Source organism: Patagioenas fasciata, chromosome 8 (genome assembly GCF_037038585.1).
Source record: "Patagioenas fasciata isolate bPatFas1 chromosome 8, bPatFas1.hap1, whole genome shotgun sequence".
NCBI lineage: Eukaryota > Metazoa > Chordata > Aves > Columbiformes > Columbidae > Patagioenas > Patagioenas fasciata.
In genome coordinates, this window is record NC_092527.1 from 34,336,603 (window position 1) to 34,362,301 (window position 25,699).

A 25,699-nucleotide genomic window follows, 5' to 3' on the forward strand; every position below is an offset into this window, starting at 1 on the left:
GATGCTCTTTCTACTTTCCATTTCAAACCAAACACAATTTTTAAGGCAACAGTAAGCTACAATCAGCCCTTGTCCTCTGAATGTCAGAAGTAAAGATGGTATTTGTGAGGCCATGCAGCAAGCAATGATCTATTGTATTTGAGATGTCATTCTGCTTTCCCTCTCTGGGCTAACAGGTCTCTCTCAGCATCCCAGGGGCAGCAAGGGGCTCTGAAGTACTACACTGTTGCAGCAGCAAAAATTAGTCATAAGTGGCAGCTGTGAATAACAGTATTCACATTTTTCATGTTCACTCCTAAATGGATTGCTACATTATTAGGATGAGTTAGGTTTTTCAATACCCAGCTCTAATGTGCTGTAGGTTACTGGAGTTTTCAGCTGATAGGAATAGCTGGTTATTGGTACCAGACTCATCAGAAACAACGAAAATGTTCCCACTGACTGCAGGGGAATTTGCAATGCTCTGCTGGTGTTTACAGTATGGCTCTTATTTGCAAGGTAAGCTCACACAGCAAGATGGTAAGGTTTGGGCAGCATCTGTGTAGGGTTTTGCATTCCTGTCCTACAGCACAGAGGAATATCATTAAGGTTCCCTCACCAGAATTTAATCTAATTTTGATTCTCATAGGATCTTAATATCCATATGAAAGTAACGTTATCAGATTGGGGCAAAATAAAAAGAGGAAAAGCAGCAAGAGGGGAAAAAAAAAAAAGCATTAGAAGCTTCACTGAAGAACATTTCTTAAGTCAGGTGTACTCGTTCTTAAAATAAAAGGAACTGAGAAGCAGTAACAAAGCTATAGCCTTACCCCCAGTCAAATCGCACTCTATGACATCCCTCAAGTGATCAGAGCTGCACCAATTAAACAAACTTATTAAAAAGCAAATACTCCCTTTCAAATTCTCTGAATGGTGCTGACAGCAGACTACTGGCTTACCATCTCCAGACCCTCAATGTATTGGATTGTTCATCTTTAATGAGAAAACATTACCACCCAACGAATTATCGCTATGCCAGCCTTGTCCACAGGAACCCTGGGCAGAAATTCAGATGGAGTAAAAGCGTTGAGGTTTCTCATTCCTAGAAATACCAAGAAGCTGAATCTCTGCACTGCTAGGGGCCATTCCTTATGCAGCAGAAGGATGTCTAAGGGAACCTCATCTTCTAAACCTTCCTCCTTAGCAACATGAGGCTGCTGCTAACTGCCCCTCCGGCCCCTTTTGGGTGTCTCTGGTGCCCCTCACCTAAGCATTAGGTCTCAGGCTGCCACCTTTCTCTCAGCAGGAGCCCTTGCGTCTCTTTTGTGCATCAACCACAAGCTCATGAGATGAGCTTTTCTCTGCTTGAAGAGCTGCAGCCATTGCTGGTGTGGTGACACTGCTATGGCCTTACAATGGAAAGGTGTTTTCCAGAGTGTGTAGCTGGGAAACTGGGACAAGTTTTGTTTGGGTGATTCGAGACAACACTGTCATCACTACTAAGGTTCACTCAGTCCCAAGTCATTCTTGTGCATTCATTCTCAGGCACTTCAGTACAATGTCTCCATTTCCACCTACTGGCACTTTCAACAAAGAGCACAGTTTTATCCTCTCATTGCTGTGACATGAGTGGCAGCCATGTCCTCGGATGTCTTCATCTAATCCACCTCTGCTTTCCTGTTTGTCTTCCCACAGCCTCTCAGGGAGCTAAATCAACACCACGATGCGGGAAGCTCCAACCATCTCATACCCCAGAGCTGTCTCTCCCTGAGCAGAGAACCTTCAACATTCGCTGAACCTGTCAATACAGCCAGCATTACCACATATCAGCTCCACATCAGTGGCCAGAACTGGGGGAATAAAGACCAGGGAAGTTCTCTTCATTATCATCTTGAGCATGGCGAAAGGCACACAAAAATGCTGCCTTGTGTACATCAAGCATGGGCAGAGAGAAGGGAAAGGTGGTTAACGTCCATGCATATCATGTGCAATACCAGGGGAAGGCACCTGATCACCGCCACTAAAACTGAGTTTTGTTTTGGTTTTGTTGGTTTGTTGTTGTTGTTTGTTTGTTTTAAAGAAAGCACCTCAGGTTTGGAAAGCATGCCATACCCATCGTTATTGTGGCATAAATAACGCCCTCAGTAACCTGCAACCCTGGCCTGGGTCCAGCCGCAGCAAGCCTACCAAAAAGACCTGCACAGTCGAAAGGAAAGAAAAAGGGAGACAAAGAGAGAAAGCCACAGATAAGCAGATGTGAAGAACAAGGGCGTCAGTCAGCTCAGCCCCGCGCTCCCCTCTTGGCCTGCGAGGAGCACATTGTACAGTGAGACTTCAAACAGGAACGTTTGCAACCCATCCCCTCAAAAAAGGCAATTCCCTTTAAAACAGAACCACTGTCATCGTAATTAAAATCAGCCAGGGCTGATGAGCTGTTTCAGATGGAATAATTATTGCTCAGTTGGCAGTCACATTGCCCCTTGCATTTTCATTCTGTTTCTTATCGCACCCTTCAATTATGCAAACACAGCCAACCACGAGGACAGTTTAACACATTTCAGCCCAGGAGGAAAGGGAAGCAGCAGCATTTGCCAGAGCTGTAAAATGAAAGGCAGAGGCATTCCCGGTGGAGAGTCGGGAATCCTGCTGATGAAAGAGGGACCCCGAGACCCAGAGGTCTTGCCCGCCTGCTTCATTTTAATTAATTCACCCACAGTTTGTTACAGTGCCTCACAGTCCCACCCCGGCTGCTGCACGAATCCTCTATCTCCTCAGCCCATCTGGAGGCTTGCTTTGATGTCCTTTCTTGGCAGTGCACCCACTAATTTTAGTGATGTTCCTCTTTTTGTTACGTTTCACCCCGCCCATTTGTCTGGAGATGCACGGGTGCTTTCCAAGGCCCGCGCTGTAATTCTGCCAGAAACACCACCAGCAGCTCCCTGGACCATCAGCCCCTTCCCTACCCAGCTTATGGGGAGAAGGGGGTGAGCACAGAGGGCTTGGGGGGGTCAGTGGGGTCAGGTTTTGACATATTTGGCCAGGGAAAACCTATGCATGTCCAGACCGCTCTTCAGCAATGGCAGTCACGTCAAGGTCTCAAGGCAGTTACCAGCAATGAGCATCATTCCATGTAGAACAGGTACAGGGTACTATTACCATCTGATAAAGTGAGAGTGGAAAAAGGCATGGGGAGCCCAGTTTTGTACTTGTGGAACCAACAGGCAGGACTGAGACCCACAGGTTTCCCCCATATCAGGACTTGGAGCCTGATCTCTTGACGTGAACCAGAGCACCATCAGCTTCTGTCATTGCCTGACCTACCCTCTGCATGGCGTCCCACACTTCAGCCTCTCCCAAGCCCTCCACAACATGAGACTGCAGGTCAAACAGCTATTTGTAGCAGTCACAGACTGCCCCATTTTGACAGCGCTCCCATCAAATGGGTTTTTTCTCTCTCCTTTTTTTGACCATGCTCACAGGGTCTTTTGCTCCCTTGGGCATCTGACTGGCCTGGATTTCAGCAGATGGTGGGCTTTACTGCATCTTTGAGCAGTAAGCTACCAAGGAAAAGCAGAGGTTTAAGTTGGGTGTGTGCTTATCGCTCCTGCCAGCCAAGGCTCTGAACACGAGTTCATGGAGCTGCCTGGATAACTTAACCTGTGTTTCCCAGCATGCAGATCCATGGCCAGGCTCCAGCTAATCTGGTGTATGTCTTTACATGCCATGGCTCTTAGTGCATTATCCTCTTTCCCAATGTGCAACAGGGAAAAAAAAAAATCCATTTATCTTACAGTGCAGGCAACTGGAAACACCCGCAGGGACAAGGCTGCAGTGACCTGTGCTGCCCCAGCTTCAAGAGGGTTTCAACCCCCTGCACCCCACAGATCACAACCCTGCCCTCAGCCAAACAACCTAGAGCATGTCAGCAAAACCAAGCTGGCACCTACACACGACAGAGCTGGGGGGACCTCTCCTCTGCACCAAATGGCATGTTCCACCTCAGCTATGGTGAGCCTGCACCTTTTCCCACCTGAGCTGGGTGTAGTCTTCCCATTCACCACTGTAAAATGGTTGCAGCCAAAACAGGATGGTTCAGGGAAATTAAGATCTTTCTATATCCCCCTTTTTTTGTTTAGCAGTGTAACTCCGAAGCCTCAGCGAGGAGAACAGCGACCCACACTGAGCTACAACTTGTCCAGGAGCGCAAGGTGCACACAGGCAGCAAGAGCTGTTTGGATACATCAACCCCCAAACACTACAAGCGGTGCCAGGGAGCACACTGGAGCTGGAGAGGATTCAGCTTCTCTCATAAGCAGCTCAGATTCAACAGCCAAGAGTTTAGATCCTAGTCTTTTACCCTTAACTCTCACTTCTTTGCTTGTCTTGACTCTCCCTGCTGAGCTCTGCCCCACAGTGTGTACATCACTGCATCCTGCTCTGCTGCAGTCAGGGCTGATGAACAGAGATCCCCCTCTGCAGCAGAGCAATGTAATCTGTCTCATTTGGGCTTAAATGGATTGTAAAGCGATGACAAGATCAGCTCTGCTATTAGATCAGAGGGAGGTAATCTCTCATGAAGGATGTTCACCAAAGGAAGGATGCAGGAATATATCTTAAAAAGTGAGAATCCAGGAACTCAGTCTACATGCAACGGTCTACCCCCGAAGTGCGGGGGCCCCACGGGTGACAGGTACCGGTGACACTGCTGAGAACATTGCTGGGAGGTGCTAACCAAAGTGGCGAGCAAGTGTGCGGAAAGGCACCCCACACACTGTCCCCTCACACGAAGTGTGGCTTTTTAATCAAGTTAACAGATGGTTAAGCTGCCACAGGAGACAGAGCTGAATAAACAGCCAATTATAAAAACAGTTATCACTTCTAACAGACCAACAGAGTCATGGCTTTGGAGCCCCAAAGGGATGATTAGAGCACTAGGACATGAATGCAAGCCACCACAGCTTCACCACCCACTCCTGAGTAGAAACCTGTGTTTCAGTACAGCCTATCTGCCAGAAAACCATCAAGACAGATAGAACCCACAATGGTTTATAGTATTTTACAGTGATGTTACATTAACCCAGGCATACTATTAATACTTATTTCTACAGGAAAGTAAAAAAAAAAAACCACAAGTAATCTTTCCATCTAGCACTGGATCTGTAATATCAAGCATGACCAGCATCAGAAAACAAAGTTATCACATGAGCTGTAAGAAATGCCTGCACTTTCATTTACTCATTCTCATAAACCTCAAGTCCTTCATTTCCCACACGAAACCCCCCAGAGAGTTAGCTGTGATATACCATTTACAGAGACATCATACGGCTCAGCCTCTTCGTAATAGCCCTCTGGGGATTCGATCTTGGGGACCGGAGGTTGTTTCATTTCAGGAATCTGCAGAGTAAATAAATAATAGAATCATGATTTAAGGTAAAAACACATAGTTTAAAACAACCAGGCATCCTTTTTATTAGCACTGAAGTGCATCCTAGTGGATGAGACCTTTTAGATGCACACACCAGGGTTTTAATGCAAACTGGTTGAGATGACAGGGAAGAAAGAGACTGCTGAACAATTCCAGAGTACAGTTAGTTCAAATATAAAGGAGTTATTTGAAACTACTGTATAATTATGGCATAAATATTCTTTTTTAAAATTTTGTTCAAAGCCCAGGGAAGGTCAACTTGTGTTTCCTCAAAAGCAGCAATCCAAACCCATTTGCCTTATCGTGAACTGGGACTCCTGCCTGCTGCACCAACATCAACATGGAACCAGGAGGTCAGACATTTCGCACAATCCTGGTTTGACACTGAAGAGCATAACCTGAGCAGTCGCTGATCGTGCCTCCAAGGTTCTGACTGACAGCAAACCAACAGCTAAAAATCTCTGCTTTAGGAACTATATCAGGAATATTTAATTGTGCTCTGAGCAAAAAATAAAGGAAATGGATGAACAACACTGATGGAAAATCAGCCTTTGAAAAGAGTCCAAGTGTTGGAAAATCCCTGTGGTGCCTGCCAAGCCCCTCCCTAAACACAAGCAAGGGCTGGCAGGAAAAACAATGCCTTGATCTTTTAGAAATATGAGGGAGGGGAAGAAAAAAAACAAAAAAACGAGAAGCTAAGAACAAACTTTTTACTTTTCAAGTAATTAACATGGCTGTTGAATGTGAGACAGCAGAGCCAGAGATCACAGTGGGATGAGCACACAGCTTGTACTCTGCCCAAAATACATGGCATCCCACCTCTTGCACCATGATCCAACAGTAGCATTGCCCTGTTCCCCAGTGAGGTGTCCCCTCTCCTCGCCCAGGTCAAACCACCCCCAGTCATCTGACAACGGAATGCTCTGGTTCACACCCCTCCAACTGGCTCCTGATGGACACCTGTGCAAATCCTGGATGGGAGGTTCAGTGTGTGCAGGGCTAAAGCCCAACTCATCCCAGAAGGACAGGCAGAAGAGCAGGTCCCTCTCTGCAGAGACAGCAGTGTTGAAGGTCATGGATCATGCATGGTCATTGAACAGCAGCCCATGTGATTGCTCCCGGTGGACTGGAGAAGAGGGGCCAGCTGGGCACCAGCATTGCAGAGCAGTCTAGAGCAGGATCAGTCCCTTTGGTCATGCCAGCATTACCAAATGCAAGTTCAAAGCTGCCCATCCTTGCCCTGGATATTCCAACAGGTACTGCTGCCCAGAAGCAGAAAGGAAGCTTTGAAGGAAAAGATTTTCTGACCAGCAACTGCCCATGAAGGTGGATGCTGCTGAGCCTGTGGAAGCTGGGTAGCCTGACCACACCGGCCAAAATCACATGTCTCTGCTCCCACATGGGCAAGCTGCCCATGGCTCTGCCAACCTCACAAACTTCTCAAGTGTTCCGGATGAAAACTCCTTCCTATGTGGGTCTGCCAAATGCTGTCAGCAGAGTCTGAGCTGCTTTCCAGAGCCAGGTAGGACACGCTGCCGGAAAACACTTGCCTCCAAACACTTAAAGGTTTAGGAACTTGTCTTAATATGTTAAATTAAAGAAAGAAAAACAAACCCAGCCACTCCAAAGCTTTACTTAATCCCTTCCCTGGCCTGGAAATGTGTGTGCAATTGCCATCTGTGGTGGCCTCCTGCATGTAGCCAGCTCATAAATTGCCTACGCAAAGAAATGCTGTGGGTTTATTTGACGGTATCCCACAAGTGTCAGGGAAAGGGAGGGGGGAAGAGATTGCTCCATTTTGTTTCCTACAGACAATGGGAGCCAACAGGGACTAGGTGGGACTGCACCTCAGCTGCCACAGAAGCTATTTTTTTCTCTTCTCTTTCCTTAAAGGCATGGAGTTGTTTTGTCTCTAGCTTAAGTCAAAGAGTACACGCTGCATTACCTAACCCAGAATGGCCCTCACAGAACATTTGCCTCTTGCATTACGACACAATGGAGCACATAAATAAAACCTTCTTGGGCATCTGCATCCGCGCTGCATGACCTTCTCAGTGGATGGCTGCGGAAAGCGGCAGAGCTGCCAGGGCTACCACAGATGAAAGGTCACCAATGTCTGAGCCACAGCCTACAGGACTCATTGTTTCAAGGTTGCCTTGGGACAAATCCAAAGAAATTAGTGGGATCCAGCTGGGCTGCCCCTGTTGGGTTGCCCATTGATTGCTGGTGTCAGTAAATACCAGGGACAATCTGCTGTACAGAGCTTTATCACCAAATTTCTGCTGTGCCTCAAAGGCAAATGTAGAGCAACACCACAGCCTTGGCGTCGTCAAACCACAGAAAACTCCACAGAGCTAAACCAGATATATTCTGAGGTCTTCTTCTAATCTCCCTGTTTCCATGTGAGGAGCTGTGCTCTCTCCTCCACCGCACAGGTGGCCGTGGCTCTTGCCCACGCCAGGACAAGCAAACACAGACACGAAGATTAATTTCCCCTCAGCAGCAATTTCCACACTCTAACTGGGACCACATTAAAGTTCTACTCAGCCCCACTCCTTGAACTAAGCTCAGGTATTGTTGCTGCCAACAGCCCGCTGACATGAGATCCCCACAGCAAGGAGGTACTTGGGAGGTCAGCTCCAATGGTGAGCAGGTGGGAGAAGGTATTTCCCAGCACAGGCCTGGAAGAAGATGGATGGCTCAGGCACCCTTCTCAGCTAACATCCAACACTGTTTTTTCTTTAATTCCCTCATTTAGCTTCCTGATTTCCCTATCAGAAAGCTGAGATGCACCAAGCACAAGCACAGAAGTCCTGGGGACACCAGCTGCTGCTTCCCCAGTCATGCCTTCATTCCATCGCACCCCCATGCTCCCGCCCACCTCCCTGCCATGGCCACCACCTCCTCCAGCCTTGAGAAACCCAGAGCCAAACAGCGATCCCTGCTCTGGTCGCTGCTCCCAGGCGGCTCCAGCTCCAGCACTGAATCCCCAGACGGCTGCGTGGGCAGGGCTCCCCGGGGCTGGAGCAGCTCCCAGCAGGCAACCACACTGTGTCTGAGGGTTTGTTGGCTGCATCCCATCCTATCTCCTTGCTTTCCCAGCTCCTCCAGCTAACTCCAGCTGAGCCACACAGCCCCCTGGGCAGAAGTCCTGGGGCCTCACCCTGTGTCCTCCTTTCTGGGAAAGGAGCAGATCCTCCTCCATGGATGCACCACTCCTCCCCCTCCTCCTCATGTATACTCCCTGCCCTCCTTTCCTTTCACATCCCGAAATCCCAGCTACAGCAATTCCCACGTCAGATCAGCTACTGAACAGCAACATCCAGGGTCCCTAGGATGACCCATGCCTCTTAAGGACAGTGTGGCTGGCTTGCTGGCACAGAGACAAAATCCCACTGAAGGCTGATGGTGTTGAACTGGACCCTGGCTAGATTTATACTGGAGCCTGACCAGATTTATAGCTACCCTATGGAAAAATCTACAGTGTTGGCAACTCCTCCTCACAGACCTGGGGTCTGTACAAACGGTGTAACACCCAGCACAGTCACCCAAAGCAGAGACAACACCAGGAAGCAAACCTGATCTTCTCTGCTAATGACCAAACTGTGCAAGGCTCTGCCAGTGAGGAAGACCCTAGTGCTGCCCACGATCGCCCCACCACCCAACAACTGAAGAATTTCTGGCTTTTTTAAGCTCATGCCAGCAGCCTGGGCATAGCTGCTTTACAACTTGGCGGAGATTTCCAAAGGAACAGTTAAGAGCCAACCTCACCTTTATTTCTTCGAAAACCTCAATTCTATTCCTTTTCTGAGCTTGGATTACCATGTGACGGGTGTAAGCTTCCCTGGCAGGGAATACAGCTTGTTTTACGCATTTCTCCTGAACATGCATGGAAAGCTGAAGGCTCCTTCAGCTACCTGCTCCACTTGTGCACGAGCTTTAAGGACAGCAGGGGTTTATGAATGTCCAGCCACCCCATAGCATGGCCACCTTGCCGGGGCCACCAGCCAGCCGCAGTGCCCACGCCAGCCACACACTGGCCTGCAGCATTCACAAGGACCAAATGTACAGCTGGAAACTCCTACACTGGGGAGCACTTAGCTGAATCTTCATTTTATCATCATTATTTTTTAAATAAAGCTCATCTGGACTACTTGCCTCACTAACATAGACAGGCAGAGGTCACTCCATTTAGCTGTGCTGCATAGTACATGACAAAAGAGAAGCCTCCAGGGGTTCAGATCCCCAGACTGAGGGCTAGGCAGTGAAAAGCAAAGGATTTCCAAAACTTACCTTGGGAGGGGGGAGGTCCGGCAGGCTCTTCTGAGGAGGGGACGAATGCAGTCCTGAGTCTCCATTGGTCAAGGAGTTTCTCCGATCCAGCCCTGCAGTGCATAAATACAATCATACTGATGGCATGTGGCATTTCCTAGCAGAGCGCTGTGCAGAAACAGTGAGGTGCTATTTCGGTAGGAAGCAAAGTGGCAATTACAGGCAGCACTGCAGGGCCACCATGTCATTTCAGGCCATACCCAGGAATGTGGCACTTGGAGACCCAGCAGAAGAACTGGCCTCTGCTTTTTGGGTATGCTTCTCCCTCTGGAGGGAAAACTGTGAAGCTCAGACCCATTGCTGAAACTTTAAAGGGTCTTGAGAAGCAGCTTGGGAAGACACTACACGGGATCTGGAAATCCACAGTACTTTAGTCCTTGCTAGCACTGATCCCTGCTGCTGTGAGAAGACACAACAGTGACTGTCCCCCCCCTCTGCTGCTTTTCCAGAAAACTGGAGCTAATACCACCCAGCTCCCAGATCCAACTGCAAAGGTTGCTGCCTAGCTGGGCTGCAGGATGCTTTATCAAAGACAGCCAAGAACAGTCATTTAATTGCTGTTGAGGGAAGAGATGCTCTTGAAGCAGCCCAGGCCAACCATGTGAAAGGGCATATGGCAGCAGAACTGCTCCAGGCAATCTGTGTCTGCCTCTGGAAAGCCAGATTTTCCAAGCAGCTGAATGCAGAGTGATTCAGTAGCTGGAGGGTATGTCGAAGGCTCAGAACACTTGTGTCCAGTCCCTCTTCCCCCACCACAGAACTCCTGGGTGGCCTCAGACAAGTGCCCAAATCCCACGACCTCCAAGACAGTGCAATGCAGTGATGCTCAGGAACAAGTGGGAGAACGGCACAAATGGCTGAAAAATGAAGGGCTTTGAAGGCATTATTCTGTGCAGAGGGGAAATCCCCTTTTACAGAGTGTCTCTTGTCAAATACTCTAGGAGAAACGAGTCCAAGATATCCAGATATTGCAAGTCCAGTAAATTAAGCAAGGGAAGTAGGTGCAAAATCTGCAATGAGTTGATGTTCCAGCTCCCTTAGTCACCTGCTGATGCTCCAGCCATATTCCTCAGGCACACACAGAAACCACCAAGGCATCGCGCAATGCCCAGTAGCAGTTAGTGCTGCACTCAGAAGACATGGGCAGGAACTTTGCTGCATATTTCTGGGCCTTAAAAATAGAAGCTGGAAACCACATTACTTTGTTCACGTCTGGGGCTTGGAAACCACTATGACAGCTCTGCCCTGCCAGGCTGCAGACCGCTCCTGGCCTGATGGCACAAGAGCCCAAAACACGTCTCGTGTGACAAATTGCTCCCCGTGACGCAGGTCTCCTGGTCACCAACACTGGGTAACTTCTGTAAGTCAGGAAGACATGGAGACCCATAGATAAATAGACACCAAGACTCCAATCAGCGCTTTGCGCTCTGCAAGTAGGGCTGCTGGATGTCATGTAAGGTTCAAACAGAGTAAAGCAGGGGAGCCTATGACAGACTGATCACAGGGAGAACCACCCACCAAAACACCTCATGTTTATATTGCCAGAGTCATATCTACAGGCTGCTCCTGGAGGTTGTCCTTTTCTGCGAGGGACCATGGAGACGGCACTCTCAGGGCAGACACCTTCCATCAACAGCAGCTGCTGAGGCCATTGATGTTTTTGGCAACACCAGAAGCAAGGCTGAGATTTCCTAAAGCCACAGTGGGCTACTCCCCAAAAAGGGATTATCTCTGCACTCACAGTTGTCCACACAGGGGCCTTTTAGCAGAGATAAACAGACAGGCCAACTTGCATCCTCCTGCATCAGGAAGAACCTCCCGTGTTCACCTCCAAAGAAAAGAAATCATTGCAGCAGCAAAAACCACTGCCAAACCCTTTGCAAGCAGTGGTCATCTGTTCTCAACTCTCCAACAAACCTAGCAATCATCCCACTGCACTTCACCATGCCCGGAAAATGCTGTTTGGTTTCTGTACCAGCAGTTCCTCCTCCTCCCACCAACTTTGGAGCACAGGATGGAGATCACAGCTTCGGTCCTCACCCTGCTGGAAACCTGCCCACCTGCGGAGCAGAGCAGGATGGGATAGAGCTTTGATTTTCAGGCTCTGTGAGGGAAGAACCACAGCTTTAACCTTCATCCTGACAAGACTGCTGGGAGATGTTACAGGGTTTTCTGTTCTGAGGTTGCAGAGGGCAGCTGCTGCTGTGTCCAGCATTAGGGCACAAGCACCTAATGCACAATTCCCGTATGGAGAGCCCACACAGCGTGTGCTGTACATACCCCTTTCTTTTCCTGCTACACACATCAGCACCACAAATCACAGACTGTTTCCTTACTGGGGTGGGACAGAAAGAGTATTTTGTTCCTAGATAAACATTACCACTTTGCAGGTGTCTTCTGATAGAGATGTCTCTCTAAAACCTGGAACTTGGAGAGAATTCAGAAGAGAGGAAGAAGAAAAAGCAGGCAAAAAGCCTGCTGAAATTCACAGCTGTGCAAACTGTTATTTACCTGTGCTCTCTGTTCTTTGTAAAAGGGAATCCCTCCTGGAATATGGGCTAAGAAGACTGCAGTGACCACCACCAGGAGCCCTGCACTGTGCATCAGTTCCACCTCCCAGCCTCCTGCACCTCAGTACTTCTGTGCTGACTGCCAGAGGCAGATGGCATTTGGCTCAGTGAAGAGCCCCATGGACTTGCAGGGCAGAGACTCTCTGTGTTTCTCAAGTACATGAGATCAAGTAAATGATGATGCCTTCATCACTCACTTCAGTGAATTCCATTTCTGTGCCATAAAAAGGCCAAAAGCAGCACACCGTTCAGCTTAAATCCTCGCTGACGGAATTGGAAATAGTGAGTAAAATATGTTTTTTGCAGAAATAGCATGTTGTAAGGTTTGGAGGGGGGATTTTTGGAGCTGATGTATTATTGCTTCAGAAAGCATTTCACCCTGCGCTGCTGGAGCACACCCGAGCACAGCTACAGTAGTGAAGAAACTCTGCAGGGCATAAAAGGTCCCATTGACCTCAGCCACAAAAGTGTGGTCACCACATCCCACCAAAGGATTTTGGTGAAAGGAAATGCACAGAGCTGCAGGGCACAAAAGGGGTAAAGGGAGCTGCATAATCCCTGGGGGATCCCAATCACACCCCCTAGCACCAGTGGGTACTACGGCCCCCTCCATCTGCTAAACCCAAACCTGCAGGTCCCACCACTGACCAGGCAGGCACCGACCCCTCCGTGCAGTCACAGAGGCAGGATGAGGGCTGTACACCCAGCTGCAGCTGTGGCTGAGATCCCATACGTGTGTCTCACTGATTTCAGCATTTCCAAATAACTCACAAATTTTACTTGGAATAGGGAGGTTATGGAAAACAGTGAAAGAGTGAAGCTCTGGGTCCCACAGGGAGCAGCTGAGTGGGTAGGCTTATGGCCTTGATAGGGAAAAATCTGAAATAAAAGAACCAACTCTAAAAATAAATGGTTTGAAATTTGCCCCTGTGTTTCAGCATGGTGGATCAGGGCAAGCCTTAAATAAATAACTTATATAAAGAGATGTTTTTGTTGCTGCTCAGCTGCCAGGCGCTACTGGGAGGCTGTGCTATCCTGTTGTGGAGCATCACAGCATCACCCAGAAGGACCCGTCTGGAGATCACATTGGACCTACACATGTAATCTGGCAGGACATCCTGTCTTCGACAGTATGGGAAGTTAACCTAAATTCAGCTGCAGATAGTCTAAAAAACAACAAAAAAACACAAACAAAAAACCCCAAACCAAACCAAACAACTCTGGAAGTGGAGCTATCCCAACTACTGCAGGACCAGCATGTCAACAGCAGGCTGCACTGATGTGTCCTCTTCTCTCATCTACTAGGTTTGGAAACTTTGGGATAGGGTCAGCCTCTGACTACGTGTGCATTAAGGAGATGTGTGTCAGTAATAATCTCACTCCCTGCAACTATCAAAAAAGCCTTTGTGATAAACTTCAAAAAGCAAGGACGTTTTTAGATAATTATGTTCTTTGCCACGCTACAGGTTCAAAACCCAGGAAATCTAAATTGGAAATGAATATTTTATCTCGGTTTAATTTCTTGGCTCATACACTGCAGAACTCTCGTGTCCCTGGGGAGATGAAGGTGCTCTGCCCCCACAGGTAGCAAGGGTGTGCTCAGGAACTCGCCTCGCAAGGTTGTGATGCTCAAACCCTCTGGGCTAGTGCAGAGCGACACACTAGAGAAGACACACGCTTTCAAGGTCTCAAAGAGGTGAAGTGACTTGTTTTGTGGCCAAAGGAAACATGAGGGCTGCCTTAAATATTTCAGGCACTGGAGCTGCAAGCCTTAGAAGGCAACATTTTTATCCCAAAATAATGCCCTCCAAAGTGCTACTTCCAGGAATAACCTCACAGTGTTGGCAAGGACCATGATTTCCAAAGGAATGTAATGAAAATGGCAGTCCTTCCAGACCATCAGCTGCCTCAGTCCCCAGAGCTGCCAGTAAAGCAAAGCTCTAACCATGTGTGCCTTCATCACCCTGTTAGATATGGATCAGCCATTAATCTTCAGCTCCTTACCTTTGTCTTGTTTCTCCTGGTCACCCTGCTGTTTGTGGATGGTCACTTTGTTCATATAAATATATTCCTCATCGCCACCTGCAATCAAAGGGAAGAGTGAACTCTTTACGGACCCATTGCTTTCACATTGCTAAGTTTTTCCACAAAGACAGATGTAAAAAGTGTCTCTGCTGAGTACATTTTGGGGAGAGCATGTTGGTTGAGGCAATGTGCAGAAAAAAAACCCAAGCACTAATAAAAAGCAGAAAAATTAAATGCTTTATAGTCAGGAAATTCCATAAGTTAAAATTTCTACTTAAACATTAACTTGGCCAAACAGTACATCCTGTGTATCTTACAAAGTGGATTAAATAAACTTAAGGTTTAATAAGGAAAACAGAAAGTATCAGGAATCTTGGGAATCCTTTGCTTGTAAAGCTGGACACATAAGTATAGTAATTTTACATAAACAATTAGAGGTCACTGCAAAAATAATCTCATTTTCTACTTCTAATTTTCATGTCTCCCCTTCCCACCAGCCTCCAAGAAAATGTTGCTTCAAGACCCTGCAGCAGTTCCCACGGGACCCCACCACCCTGTCCTCGGTTTCCCTTGCCCGTACCGCTGGACTTGGTGTAGACCCGCAGAAGGTCGGAAAGGAAGCTCTTCTTCACGAGAGCAGTGCTGCTCAAGTTCTCCTTGTCCAGTATCCTCAGAAAATCTTCAAGTTCTGTGAGCAGCTGCTGGAGAGCTACAACAGCAACAGAGACAACTGTTGGCTTTTCAAAAGAGGACACACATTCATTCTGAATTTTCCAAGATCTTCTGCTTTTTTTCTGACCAGGAATAATTCATAGTTTTCCAGCTTGAACCCTTCCTCTAGTTTTGAAAAGAAAGTGGGTGCCACAACAAAAAAAGGCTCCAACTTGCCTTAGTCTGTTCAGACACCAGTAAAATCCCATGTAAATATCTGTTCTTCTTGCTTATAGGACTGCTTGCTCGAGTAAGGAAAAGCCTGGAGAGATTTTGAGCATTAGGGCTGAGATTACTCAAAAGCAGCTAGCAACACCTGAATCTTGAGTCCCTGCAAACACTGTTCAAATGTCATCTGGATTTGGATCTAGCAAAGACTCTTATTTCTTCCTCTTCTTTCCAAGCCTCCTCCTGGTTTCTCTGTAATAATTTAAAAACATTCATGTGTGTCACCCAAAAAAGACACATATGTAAAACAAATAAAAACCAAACCACCAAAAAAACAAGCATATACATAATTCATAGTTCAGTAACTTCTTAAGCTGTCTGGTTTGGGTGGTGACCACAGAGATCTTTGTATCACATGGCACTGAAGACTCAAGGCATCTCAGCCAGCCTCAGGAAAACCTCCCATGCCAAAGACATCCCTGTACACCCACAACGAGCTACTCAGACACACCAGTCCCCAGCACCGATGGCTCAGCCAGGCTAATGGGTCTGTTTTCCTTCTGAGGAGGTGCTACCCAGCTCTGCCACCAACAAATCTCTTCTCTGACAGCGCTCCCACTGAAGCAACAGGCATTTAATTGCTTGCTTTTGTTCATGTTAAAGTTCATCGTGGGCTAATTAGCAGCAGTGGCAGGAGTCTGTTCCAGGGAGGAAATAACAGAGTATTAGGTGGAGGGAGGAACCGCTACGTGAGAATGACGGTGTGTGGGAAAAGCACGGAAAACCCAGCCAGGGCAGTTCCTCCTCTTTGGAGGCTCCTCTGCTTCCCAACTCCATCGCTCCCTGAAGCCGAGGAGCTGCGGGGAGATGGGCAGCAAAGCTGGGAATTGCCACTGCTGGGCTGCAAACCAGGCAGTGACTCCTCAGCACAGCACCAAAGAGTGTGACATGGAGACAATTTAACTGGAGCAATGCTCCATCCCCTTTACTTTTGGCACTTCCATGCTGCACGTGCCCATAGTATCCACATGAGTCACAGAAAGCACAGTTGAACTCAGTAAGTGTTAATATTTTGGTTTCATAGGGCAAAGCCTCTGAAGCACACCTAGTTTCAGGGCTACCACCCCCAAGATCACAAAGAACATTTGTATAAGACCAGGAAAGAGCCATCACCTTTATATTTCCCCATCTTTAGCCACGAGATGACCCTTCCTCAAGTGAATATATGTTAGAGGATTGATAAATAAAGCATAATTTACACTGCAAAGTTTATGTTGCTAACTATTAATTGAAAATCATGTTGCTGCTCTCAAGCTGTATTAGTCTTCACTAGCTTGACTGTAAAACTCTTTCATGACTCCAGATCAGTCAGTAATGGTTCTAGATGAGACTACCAACTGGCAGTTTTTCACACTTCGTCTTATACTGTCTACTCCAAATTAATTCCCTTTGGGTCTGATTTAGGACCAGTAGGGAATGGAAAATACCTTCGCCATGCTGTGTTGACATGACTGTTTTTGCCAGCTGCTGTTTTGCCCAGCTGTAAAGCACAGCAACCCAGGGAAGGCAAGAATCACTTCAAGAAACAACAGCTTTTTTTTTTTAATAAACTGTAAGAAAACAAGTAGTATTTTTTGACAATATTAGATGCCACCGATATCATTAAACAATGAACTGAGAGTGTTTGGTGTCAAACGCATTCGTAACTGTCTTCTCTCGAGTTTCCAGGACGTTGGTGATTCTAAGTTTAAGGAAACTCTACTGGGCTAAATCACAGCCTTGCTACACTTGCCCATCTGCTTCAGTGGCCCAGTTCAGAAAATTTAAACTGAGGTCAGTTCCTGCTTGTCAGGTCTGGTATACAGGGCATTTATGTGTCAGGGATGATACCAGAAGAAACAGAACCAAAAATACCTAACCTTAATTTGAAGCTTCAGAAGCGGGTCAGTTCCCAACAGCTGCCTGTGTGGATGTCACGATACCAGGATTGCAGGGAAGGACTATAATTCCAATTCCCTCCTCCACCCCCACAACTGCAGAAAATGACTTTATTCTTCTCGCTGGCATCCACAGCTCGCATACACACAGGGCTGCACGCTTATGAATAGCACAGCCCATACAGTAGATTACATTTTCCAGCCCACCAAAGCTGAAATCAGGTTTCTAGTGACTCAAAGCAACTCATTTAGAACATGATCCTGGGGCCACAGAAGCTGGTAGAAAGACTCTGTCAGACTTCAATGGGTTCGGACTTCAGGGATCAAGAGAGATTAATTTTGCTCTTCTTCAGCAAGAAGCAGCATATAAACCATTGCTCCTCCTATGCAAGTATCTCTTTGATCTCAGCTGGAGATGAAGTTCAAGTTCAACAAGGCCAAGTGCCGGGTCCTGCACTTTGGCCACAACAACCCCCTTCAGCGCTACAGGCTGGGCACAGAGTGGCTGGAGAGCAGCCAGACAGAAAGGGACCTGGGGGGTACTGATTGACAGCAAGCTCAACATGAGCCAACAGTGTGCCCAGGTGGCCAAGAAGGCCAATGGTATCCTGGCCTGTATCAAAAATAGTGTGGTCAGCAGGACAAGGGAAGTGATCCTTCCCCTGTACTCTGCATTGGTGAGGCCACACCTGGAGTATTGTGTTCAGTTCTGGGCCCCTCAGTTCAGGAAAGATATTGAGGTGCTGGAGCGGGTCCAGAGAAGAGCAACAAGACTGGTGAAGGGACTTGAGCACATGACCTATGGTGAGAGGCTGAGGGAGCTGGGGTTGTTCAGCCTGGAGAAGAGGAGGCTTAGAGGTGACCTCATCACTCTCTATAACTACCTGAAGGGAAGTTATAGTCAGGTGGGAACTGGTCTCTTCTCCCAGGCAGTTAGCAATAGGACAAGGGGACATGGGCTTAAACTCTGCCAGGGGAAGTTTAGGCTGGATATTAGGAAGAAGTTCTTTACGGAAAGAGTGATCAGGCATTGGAATGGCCTGCCTAGGGAGGTGGTGGACTCACCGTCCCTGGAGGTTTTTAAACTGAGATTGGACATGGCTCTTAGTGCCATGATCTAGTAAATGGGCTGAAGTTGGACCAAGGGTTGGACTTGATGATCTCTGAGGTCTTTTCCAACCTAGCCAATTCTGTGTGTGATTCTGTGTGTGATTCTGTGTGTGGACTTTCCCAATCCAAACCTGATACCTGCAAAAATAAACCACCTTTCAAATGAATGAGACCATTCATTGTCTTATATTAGAGGGAAAACAAGTTAACACTTATCAGAGTGATGAATGTGAGAAGTAAGAAGAATGAATACAATGAGGGTCTATAAGATCCTTTGTGGAAGCAAGAATCACAGCAGGTCCCAGCAGGTGAATAGGACTAAAACCAGCTGAGAGCCCATGTACATTAAACCATCTCAGGAACTGAATGCTAGAAACCACTGCTTGATCTCATCTAAAGACCTACCATGCTGTGGCGATGATGTATCGAACATGCTTATGGCAAAACCAGATTGGTGATTATCCAGAGAAGCCTGAAACAAATGGCTCTTTCTCCAAGCATCATTGTTTTGCTCTCCTTATCTTAGCAGTTTAGAAATGAGAGCACATAAAGAGATGATTCCTGTAGCTAGCCTCGCTCTGCAGGGCAATAATTACAGATGCAAGGAATGTGTTTGCAAAATCAAATGCCTGTAAACAGCAGGATGAGAGATCAGAAGTAGACAAGAATCCTGAGTCACAAGGCAGTGTGATTCTCACAGATGCTTTTGAGAAACCTCCTTCCAGAGCTTCATTGCTCTTCTCAGCTCTCATAGCACTTCTTCATGAAACCCCAAGTACAATGTGACTCACATAATCTTTCAGGCACCATCTCAAATTAATACCTCCACAGCACTTGCAAAAATTCAGCGTACTTTGTGGAAAATGGGAGACAATCTCTAAGGTTGAGATTGGCCCAGAAGAGTTAAGAGAGGTAGCCAAGGTCACTGTGAATATCTCTACTGAATCCAGTCATCTTAAGCCCCAGGAGATGACCTACTCCATCTCCTTAGAAAGCATGGCCACAGATGGGATATCATTAGATGTCACAGCACACCTCATATCGTGCTGTTCTTCCCCATGGCCACAAGCACAAGTCACTGGATAAAACCCATAAGGAGTTTGCAACATGCAAGAGAGGGAGCTGCAGGAGCATCGTACACCTCAGACACATGATGTGAATTTTGGGCTTGTCCTATGCAGGGACGTGAGTTGGACTCGATGATCCTTGTGGGTCCCTTCCAACTCAGGACATTCTATGATTCTATGACCATAGTCAACGGAAAACTTGACTGATTTGTACCTGCGATGAGTGGATGATCATCACTGAAAGCACAGAACTTTAAAGTATATTAAAATGTAGCATCCCTACTTCTGTTATAAGGACTTACAGGGTGTGAGTTCCAATCAGAATTACCAGCTTCTCTTGTATGCACTTCAGTGGAGGATGAGAAATGTTATTCCTCCTTTTATTCCAAGACAATGCAACCTTTTTTACAGAAACTCCTGGGCAGCCCTCTGACCACATCAGCCTCTCTCGGTTTGAAGGTTGCAACTATGATTGCAGTAATAAGCAAAGAATTGCTTGAAACACGACTGATCTGTTCCAACGGCAATTCAGTGGCAGTAGGACGGGACTGAAAAGGGCTTTTTTTGGCAGGAGTCTATGGCCTTTCTTTGCAGACAGAAAGTCTCTTGCATTGCAGCAGTGTCTATCCTAGTTCATGTGAAGCCAGAGCCAAAAAATGCAGCAGTTTGCAAAGCCCCCATTGAGGAAGCACATTCCTTGTAGAAGAGCTGCCAATTTTGCCTGACACCAAGGTCACTGAAAGGTAAATGACCATTAAACTAGATTATAAAAGCCATTCCTACCAATAATCACTGATCTTTGTCATTGTGCTACAATAACAACCTATGTCTACATCTAATTACTTCATGTCTTGGCCTTATGAGGAAATGGAAAGACAGGCTCAGAATGAACTTTCATTCAAGTGTTTTAGTAACCACTGGGCAGGATTATATTAGATCACTCAATCTAAATTTAATTATTTATTTTATCAAGGTAGAGGGGCCCCAGCCACCGGACAAAGGACTGTAATAAGATACATACTAAAAGACAAACTCTTTCCTCTACTGAGATGAGAGGTGAAAGATAAGGAGTATCATTTGCTACCAGGAAACTAAGGCATAGAGAGATCAAGTGATTTGTCCAAAGATACGGGCATATCCTCCAGCAGATTGGGAGCACAGCTGAGCTTTCCCGTGTCCCAGCCTGCTGATCTCACTCCCAAACCAACATTCCTTGGATCCCGAAGCGCTGGGAGATTGCTCATCCTCCAGCAGAAAGCAGGATCTTGGTTTGGTACTTTTGGCTTCACCCCTCCTTAGAAGGGGTTGGGCTAAGCTGCTGGCAAACAGCATGGATTCCAGCACCTGGTAAATACCTGCAGCCTGTGGTGTGGCAAGATTTTTGGTCCAACCACCTTGGAAAGTCCAGAGATAGCGAAACTGACAAAAAGAGTGATGATTCATGCAAGTGTCATGCTGCAGGAGCAGGGGTCTCCCAAGGGGCGCCTCGAGGTGCTCACACATCCCTGGAGAGCCTCCCCCATACAGGACATCCCATGGTGGCCTTTCAGTCCCCATTTCCCACTGACCAGCCCCATCTGGCAGCACTGGGATTCCCCAGGGGCTGCTTTGGCAGAAAGAAGTTCCTTTCTTGCCCTGGTTTCTTTTTTCCTTCCTTGCATAAAATCAATAGGGCAGCTGACGGGCATGCAGAGAGGACAGGCGGGTATAGAGGCAGCATTCAGGTCGCTGAATAGCGAGTACTGTCAGCAGAGCAGGAGGACCCAGCCCAGCCCTCCTTGGCTCATTTGGAGTCTTACAGTAACAGTCGGTCTTTGCAAGAGGGAAAAGTCACCCAGGATGACAGCCAGAGAAGGCCATTCTCCCCAGCTGTGAGGAAAGGCAGATGTGTGGATGGTGACAGCTGTAACAGCTGGATGACCCCCAAGGCGGGGCTGCCTTCCAAAGCAGCAAAGCAGATCCTTTCTCAAACAAACCGACCCTCCTCATCCTCCTGCTTTCAGGGTCTTGCAGAGGAGCAGGAGAGAAAGGGCTACAGCAACATTTTGGCCCTTCTGCAGGGGTTACGGCCCCTCTGCCCTGCTCTGGATGCCGCTGGCTTTGGCACATGCAGGTATCGTGATGCAAGGAAGACACGTGGCGAAGGGCTCGCCCAAAGACAGAGCCAGGACAAAGCAACATCTCTGTTGAACCCCAGAAGGCTATTCCTCTGAAATACATCCCTACTACACTGAAACCCCACCAGCATTCACGCAGTTTGATGAGCAGGGAAAAAAGCAAGCAAGTGTGGACTAAAGTTTACCAGCTTGGCTTTAATCATCAGAAACCAGGCTTCATCTCCCACACCGCACCTGCAATGACTGGCCAGCCTTCCTCCTCCTAGATTTTAATGGGAAAAGAATAAAAAGCTCAACCTAGTGTTGGCCAGGTGAAACTTCTCAATTTTTTAATGGAAAACTAATTATAAATATATAAATACAGAGAGGGCTCTGAACAACCTGATCTAGTTGAAGATGTCCCTGCTCATTACAGAGGGATGGGACTATGTGACCTTCGAAGGTCCCTTCCAACTCCAACTATTATATGATTTTATGATTTGTGGGGAAAAAAAGAAGAGAGAGAGGAATGTCCCTACAGCAAAATGAGAAGTACTGTGTTTATAAAAGGCAAGAAAAATAAAAACAACACCCCGCCCCCCCCCCCCAACAATCAAAAACCAACCAAACAAAAAAACACCCCACAAAATACCCTACCAAGCTTCCAGTAAACAGTGAACTTTCTCACTGGAGAACCACTGCTGGATTAAACAAAATAAAAGGCAAAAATTCACAAACCTGAGACAAGCTAAAATTCCTCAAAACAAGAAAGCTATGAAATTGGAGAACTCCTACAATGTTTTCCTTATTAAGCCAGACAAGTGTCAGCCACTTATGACCGCTATCACAAAGCCATCTGATTTTCAGACATAATGAGCACTCACAAGGAAGAACGGAAAAAAAACACCCAGACTGCTATTGATGTACCTAAAATCCAGTACCGCCTGGCTTCACACCCATGTTGGGATCATTAGGCTCCTCTTTGTTGCAAAGTATGAATCATGGAAGGAGAGAGGCAAACAATGTGTCTTGTCGGCTGTGGGCTGTGAACTGTGCAGATGAACCCAAGCAGCTCTGCGTGGGCTGCTCTGGAAGTTCGAACAAGACTCGTATTGAGAAGCGCCAGCTCTAACCTAAGAACTCTGAACTTTAACAAAACGGCAGCAGAAAATGCACACAAAGCTTTTTTTCAGTTAGCTGAGCAAACAACAGACTTCTCTTCCATCCGCTGGAAGGTGGGAAACAGCATCCAAGAAAAATTAAGAAAAAAAGGGGAGAGAGAAGAGAAGCAAAACATTAAATTTACTGTGTCATAAGGAGTTTTTACTGAGCATTCTTGTACTTTACTGCCATATTGCTTTATTATATGCTATAGAGGGTATATGCATGAACCTTCAGGGGCAATGCAGTGATGGCTTTTGCAAAGGGTCTCAGTCTTCCCATGACAGATCAACTGGTGAGTCACTGGAGGTCTCACACTGGCAAACAGATTTGTCAGACGCATCTGAAAAAAACCAGCACCTCTTCCTCTTGTAGCACATTATATCAGCAGAGCGCCCAAACTCAGAAGATCCCCAAAGTTTTATTAGGGTACAGACTGCAGGTCTGTGCTCAGCAAAACATCAGCAACTGAAGACATATCACAAAGTGCCACAGAAGACTGAGCTGGGACCTGGGTTTGATCGCACTGGGGGTTGATCGGACCCTCTCTGTGAGAAGTGCTGCATCCTCAGCATGCAGGGGACCAGGTCACACATCGCTTGCGTAAGACGGTAACTCCTGCTGGGGCAGAGCTGAGCTAGGAAAACATCGGGGAAGCAACTAAAGAAACTGCACTGCTTTGGTGCAGTAGCCTGAGAGGGTAAGGAAGGATCAAACCAAATCAAGATAACTGACAACTAGAAAAACATAGACCAAGTCAGGGAGGGCAGGATTTTAAAGAGTCCTCTTTCTAAGGTGAATATCCCCAAAAGCAGGTGTGAGCAGGTTTCCTAGTAGGGAAGAAAACAATCCCAACAATCCTTACAAAACAGTACTCATGTTTGCTGCCAAGTCCCAGAGTTGAATCCTACAGTGGTGTGACAGAGAGAAACACAATCTTCTCTAAAGCTGCCACCATCGATTCCCTTCTCCCCCCACAGTCCTTTCTGGTGGTTTTTCCCTTTACTCCTTCAGTTTTCAGCAAAGATGGGTTATTTGTTTGTTTGGGGTTGTTTCATTTGGGTTGGTTTGTTTGGGGCTTTTTGTTGTTGTTGTGTTTGTTTGGGTTTTGTTTGTTTGTTCCTTTTCTTTTTTCTGTCTTGTAAAGTTTTGCTCTCCTCTCCATCACTACACAGTTGGCGACCAGCAAGCTGAGTGGTGCAGCTGACATGCCTGGGGTTTTGGATGCCATCCAGAAGGACCTGCACCAGCTTGAGAAGTGGGCCCATGTGAACCTCAAGAGGTTCAACAAGGCCAAGTGCAAGGTCTTGCACCTGGGTCAGGGCAAACCCCGGTATCAATACAGGCTGGGGGATGAAGGGACTGAGAGTAGCCCTGCTGAGAAAGACTCAGGAGTACTGGTGGATGAAAGATTTGACATGAGCCAGAAACACGTGCTTACAGCCCACGAGGCAAACCGTATCTTGGCCTGCATGAAAAAGAGTGTGGCCAGCAGGTCGAGGAAGGTGATTCTGCCCCTCTGATCTGGTGAGACCCCACCTGGTATCCTGCACCAGCATCCAGCTCTGGAGCCCTCAGCACAGGACAGACATGGATCTGTTGGAGAGGGGCCAGATGTGGTTACCAAGGTGAGAGGACTGCAACAGCTCTGCTGTGAGGACAGGCTGAGAGAGTTGGGGTTTTCAGCCTGGAGAAGAGAAGGCTCTGGGGAGACCTTATTGCTCCCTTTCAGTACTTAAAAGGGGCCTATAAAAAAGATGGGGATAGACTTTTTAGCAGGGCCTGTTACAATAGGACAAAGGGTGATTTTTTTAAACTAGAAGACGGGAGATTCAAGGCTAGACATGAGGAAGAAATTTTTTACAATGAGGGTGGTGAAACACTGGAACAAGTTACCCAGAGAGGTGGTGGATGCCCCATCCCTGGAGACATCCCAGGCCAGGCTGGACAGGGCTCTGAGCAACCTGATCTGGTTGAATTATGTCCCTGCCCACTGCAGGGGGGTTGGACTAGATGACCTTTGAGGGTCTCTTTGACCCAAACTATTCTATGATCCTATGACTGTAGTAAAAATGCTGTGGCAAACTTTGTATCCTCCTTGTTCATGACTCTGCGTGGCTACATCTAGAGGAAAGCACATCTCCATCCCCCTCTGCAGCACAGAATAGCAGCAGAACAGCAGGCATGCTGCTGTCCTAATGTTTGCCAGAGCCTGCAGCCACAGGGCCCTCTTCCCCAGGGAAAAAGGAAGCCTGAGGTACTGTATTCCCAAAACAGCAACTGGGAAAATGCGAAGTCGTACACAAGATTAACCATCACAATGATGGTGACTGACAGTCCTGGAGCAACACCCTGCAGTTTGTACCACTTCAATACAAATAAAGGAGGTTAACTGCCAAAAACATTTGGAGATGGATTTCTTTCTTGCAGGCAAGACACAAATTAAAGGAAGCTGCCAGATACACAGGAGGGTTTGTTGTTTTGTTTTTTCTAAGAGAGGACATGCACACATACATACACATGCACACACCCTCTGAAGGCCTCACATCAAAGTATTTTCCCACTATTCTCTGTTGATTTAATGGCATCATTTCTCCAATGAACAATAGAAACACAAAGGGAAAGCAATTATGCTTGAGAAAGCAAAAGCAGGAGCTCAGGGGTCAGAGAGAATGACAGACACACAGCCCTGGAGTGCCCAGTCTTTTCCTCGCCCTTTCCTCTGCAGCAGGGGCTCCTCAGCCACACCAGCCATGGCTGGGCCTCAATTGCTACAGCTGGAAAGCAGAATGACTACACCAGGCTATTGCACTAGTGCAGGGGAAAAACAGGTTTTAAAAGTATCCTGAAGTACATCAGGGTAGGCTGGCAGAGCCTACAGAAGCATCGTTATTGATTGCTAGATTTCTTTCTTAATAATGTTGCTCAATCCCTTGTCCAAACATTGCACGGAGTCCTTATGCATCCTCTTCGGTATAACCTGGGAGCCTACGGGTTGGGTGGGAGCACGTGGCTGAGGTGCTGAGCAGTGTTGGTGCAACAATGTGCAAACCAGAGATTTTCTCTGGAATCCCAGTGTATGACCATCAGCAAGCAAATTCGCTCAAATAAAAACCCA

At 47.2% G+C, this 25,699-nt stretch overlaps 1 protein-coding gene across 5 annotated transcripts in view; it reads right to left on the reverse strand.

Annotated features, from left to right (window-relative positions):
• The window catches only part of AFAP1L2 (actin filament associated protein 1 like 2), a 73,614-nt gene that overhangs the window by 12,507 nt on the left and 35,408 nt on the right, over positions 1 to 25,699 (reverse strand). For 3 of the 5 annotated variants that reach the window (XM_071812173.1, XM_071812171.1, XM_065843423.2), the window contains exons 2-6: positions 14,912 to 15,040; positions 14,311 to 14,388; positions 9,698 to 9,789; positions 5,283 to 5,373; positions 2,092 to 2,175 (exon numbers count right to left, since the gene is read on the reverse strand). In XM_071812173.1, coding sequence (XP_071668274.1) covers positions 2,092 to 2,175; positions 5,283 to 5,373; positions 9,698 to 9,789; positions 14,311 to 14,365 — 322 coding nt within the window. In that variant the 5' untranslated portion in view covers positions 14,366 to 14,388; positions 14,912 to 15,040. The remainder of the gene's footprint in view (positions 1 to 2,091; positions 2,176 to 5,282; positions 5,374 to 9,697; positions 9,790 to 14,310; positions 14,389 to 14,911; positions 15,041 to 25,699) is intronic. The other 2 variants (XM_065843421.2, XM_065843420.2) reach the window with 1 other exon arrangement.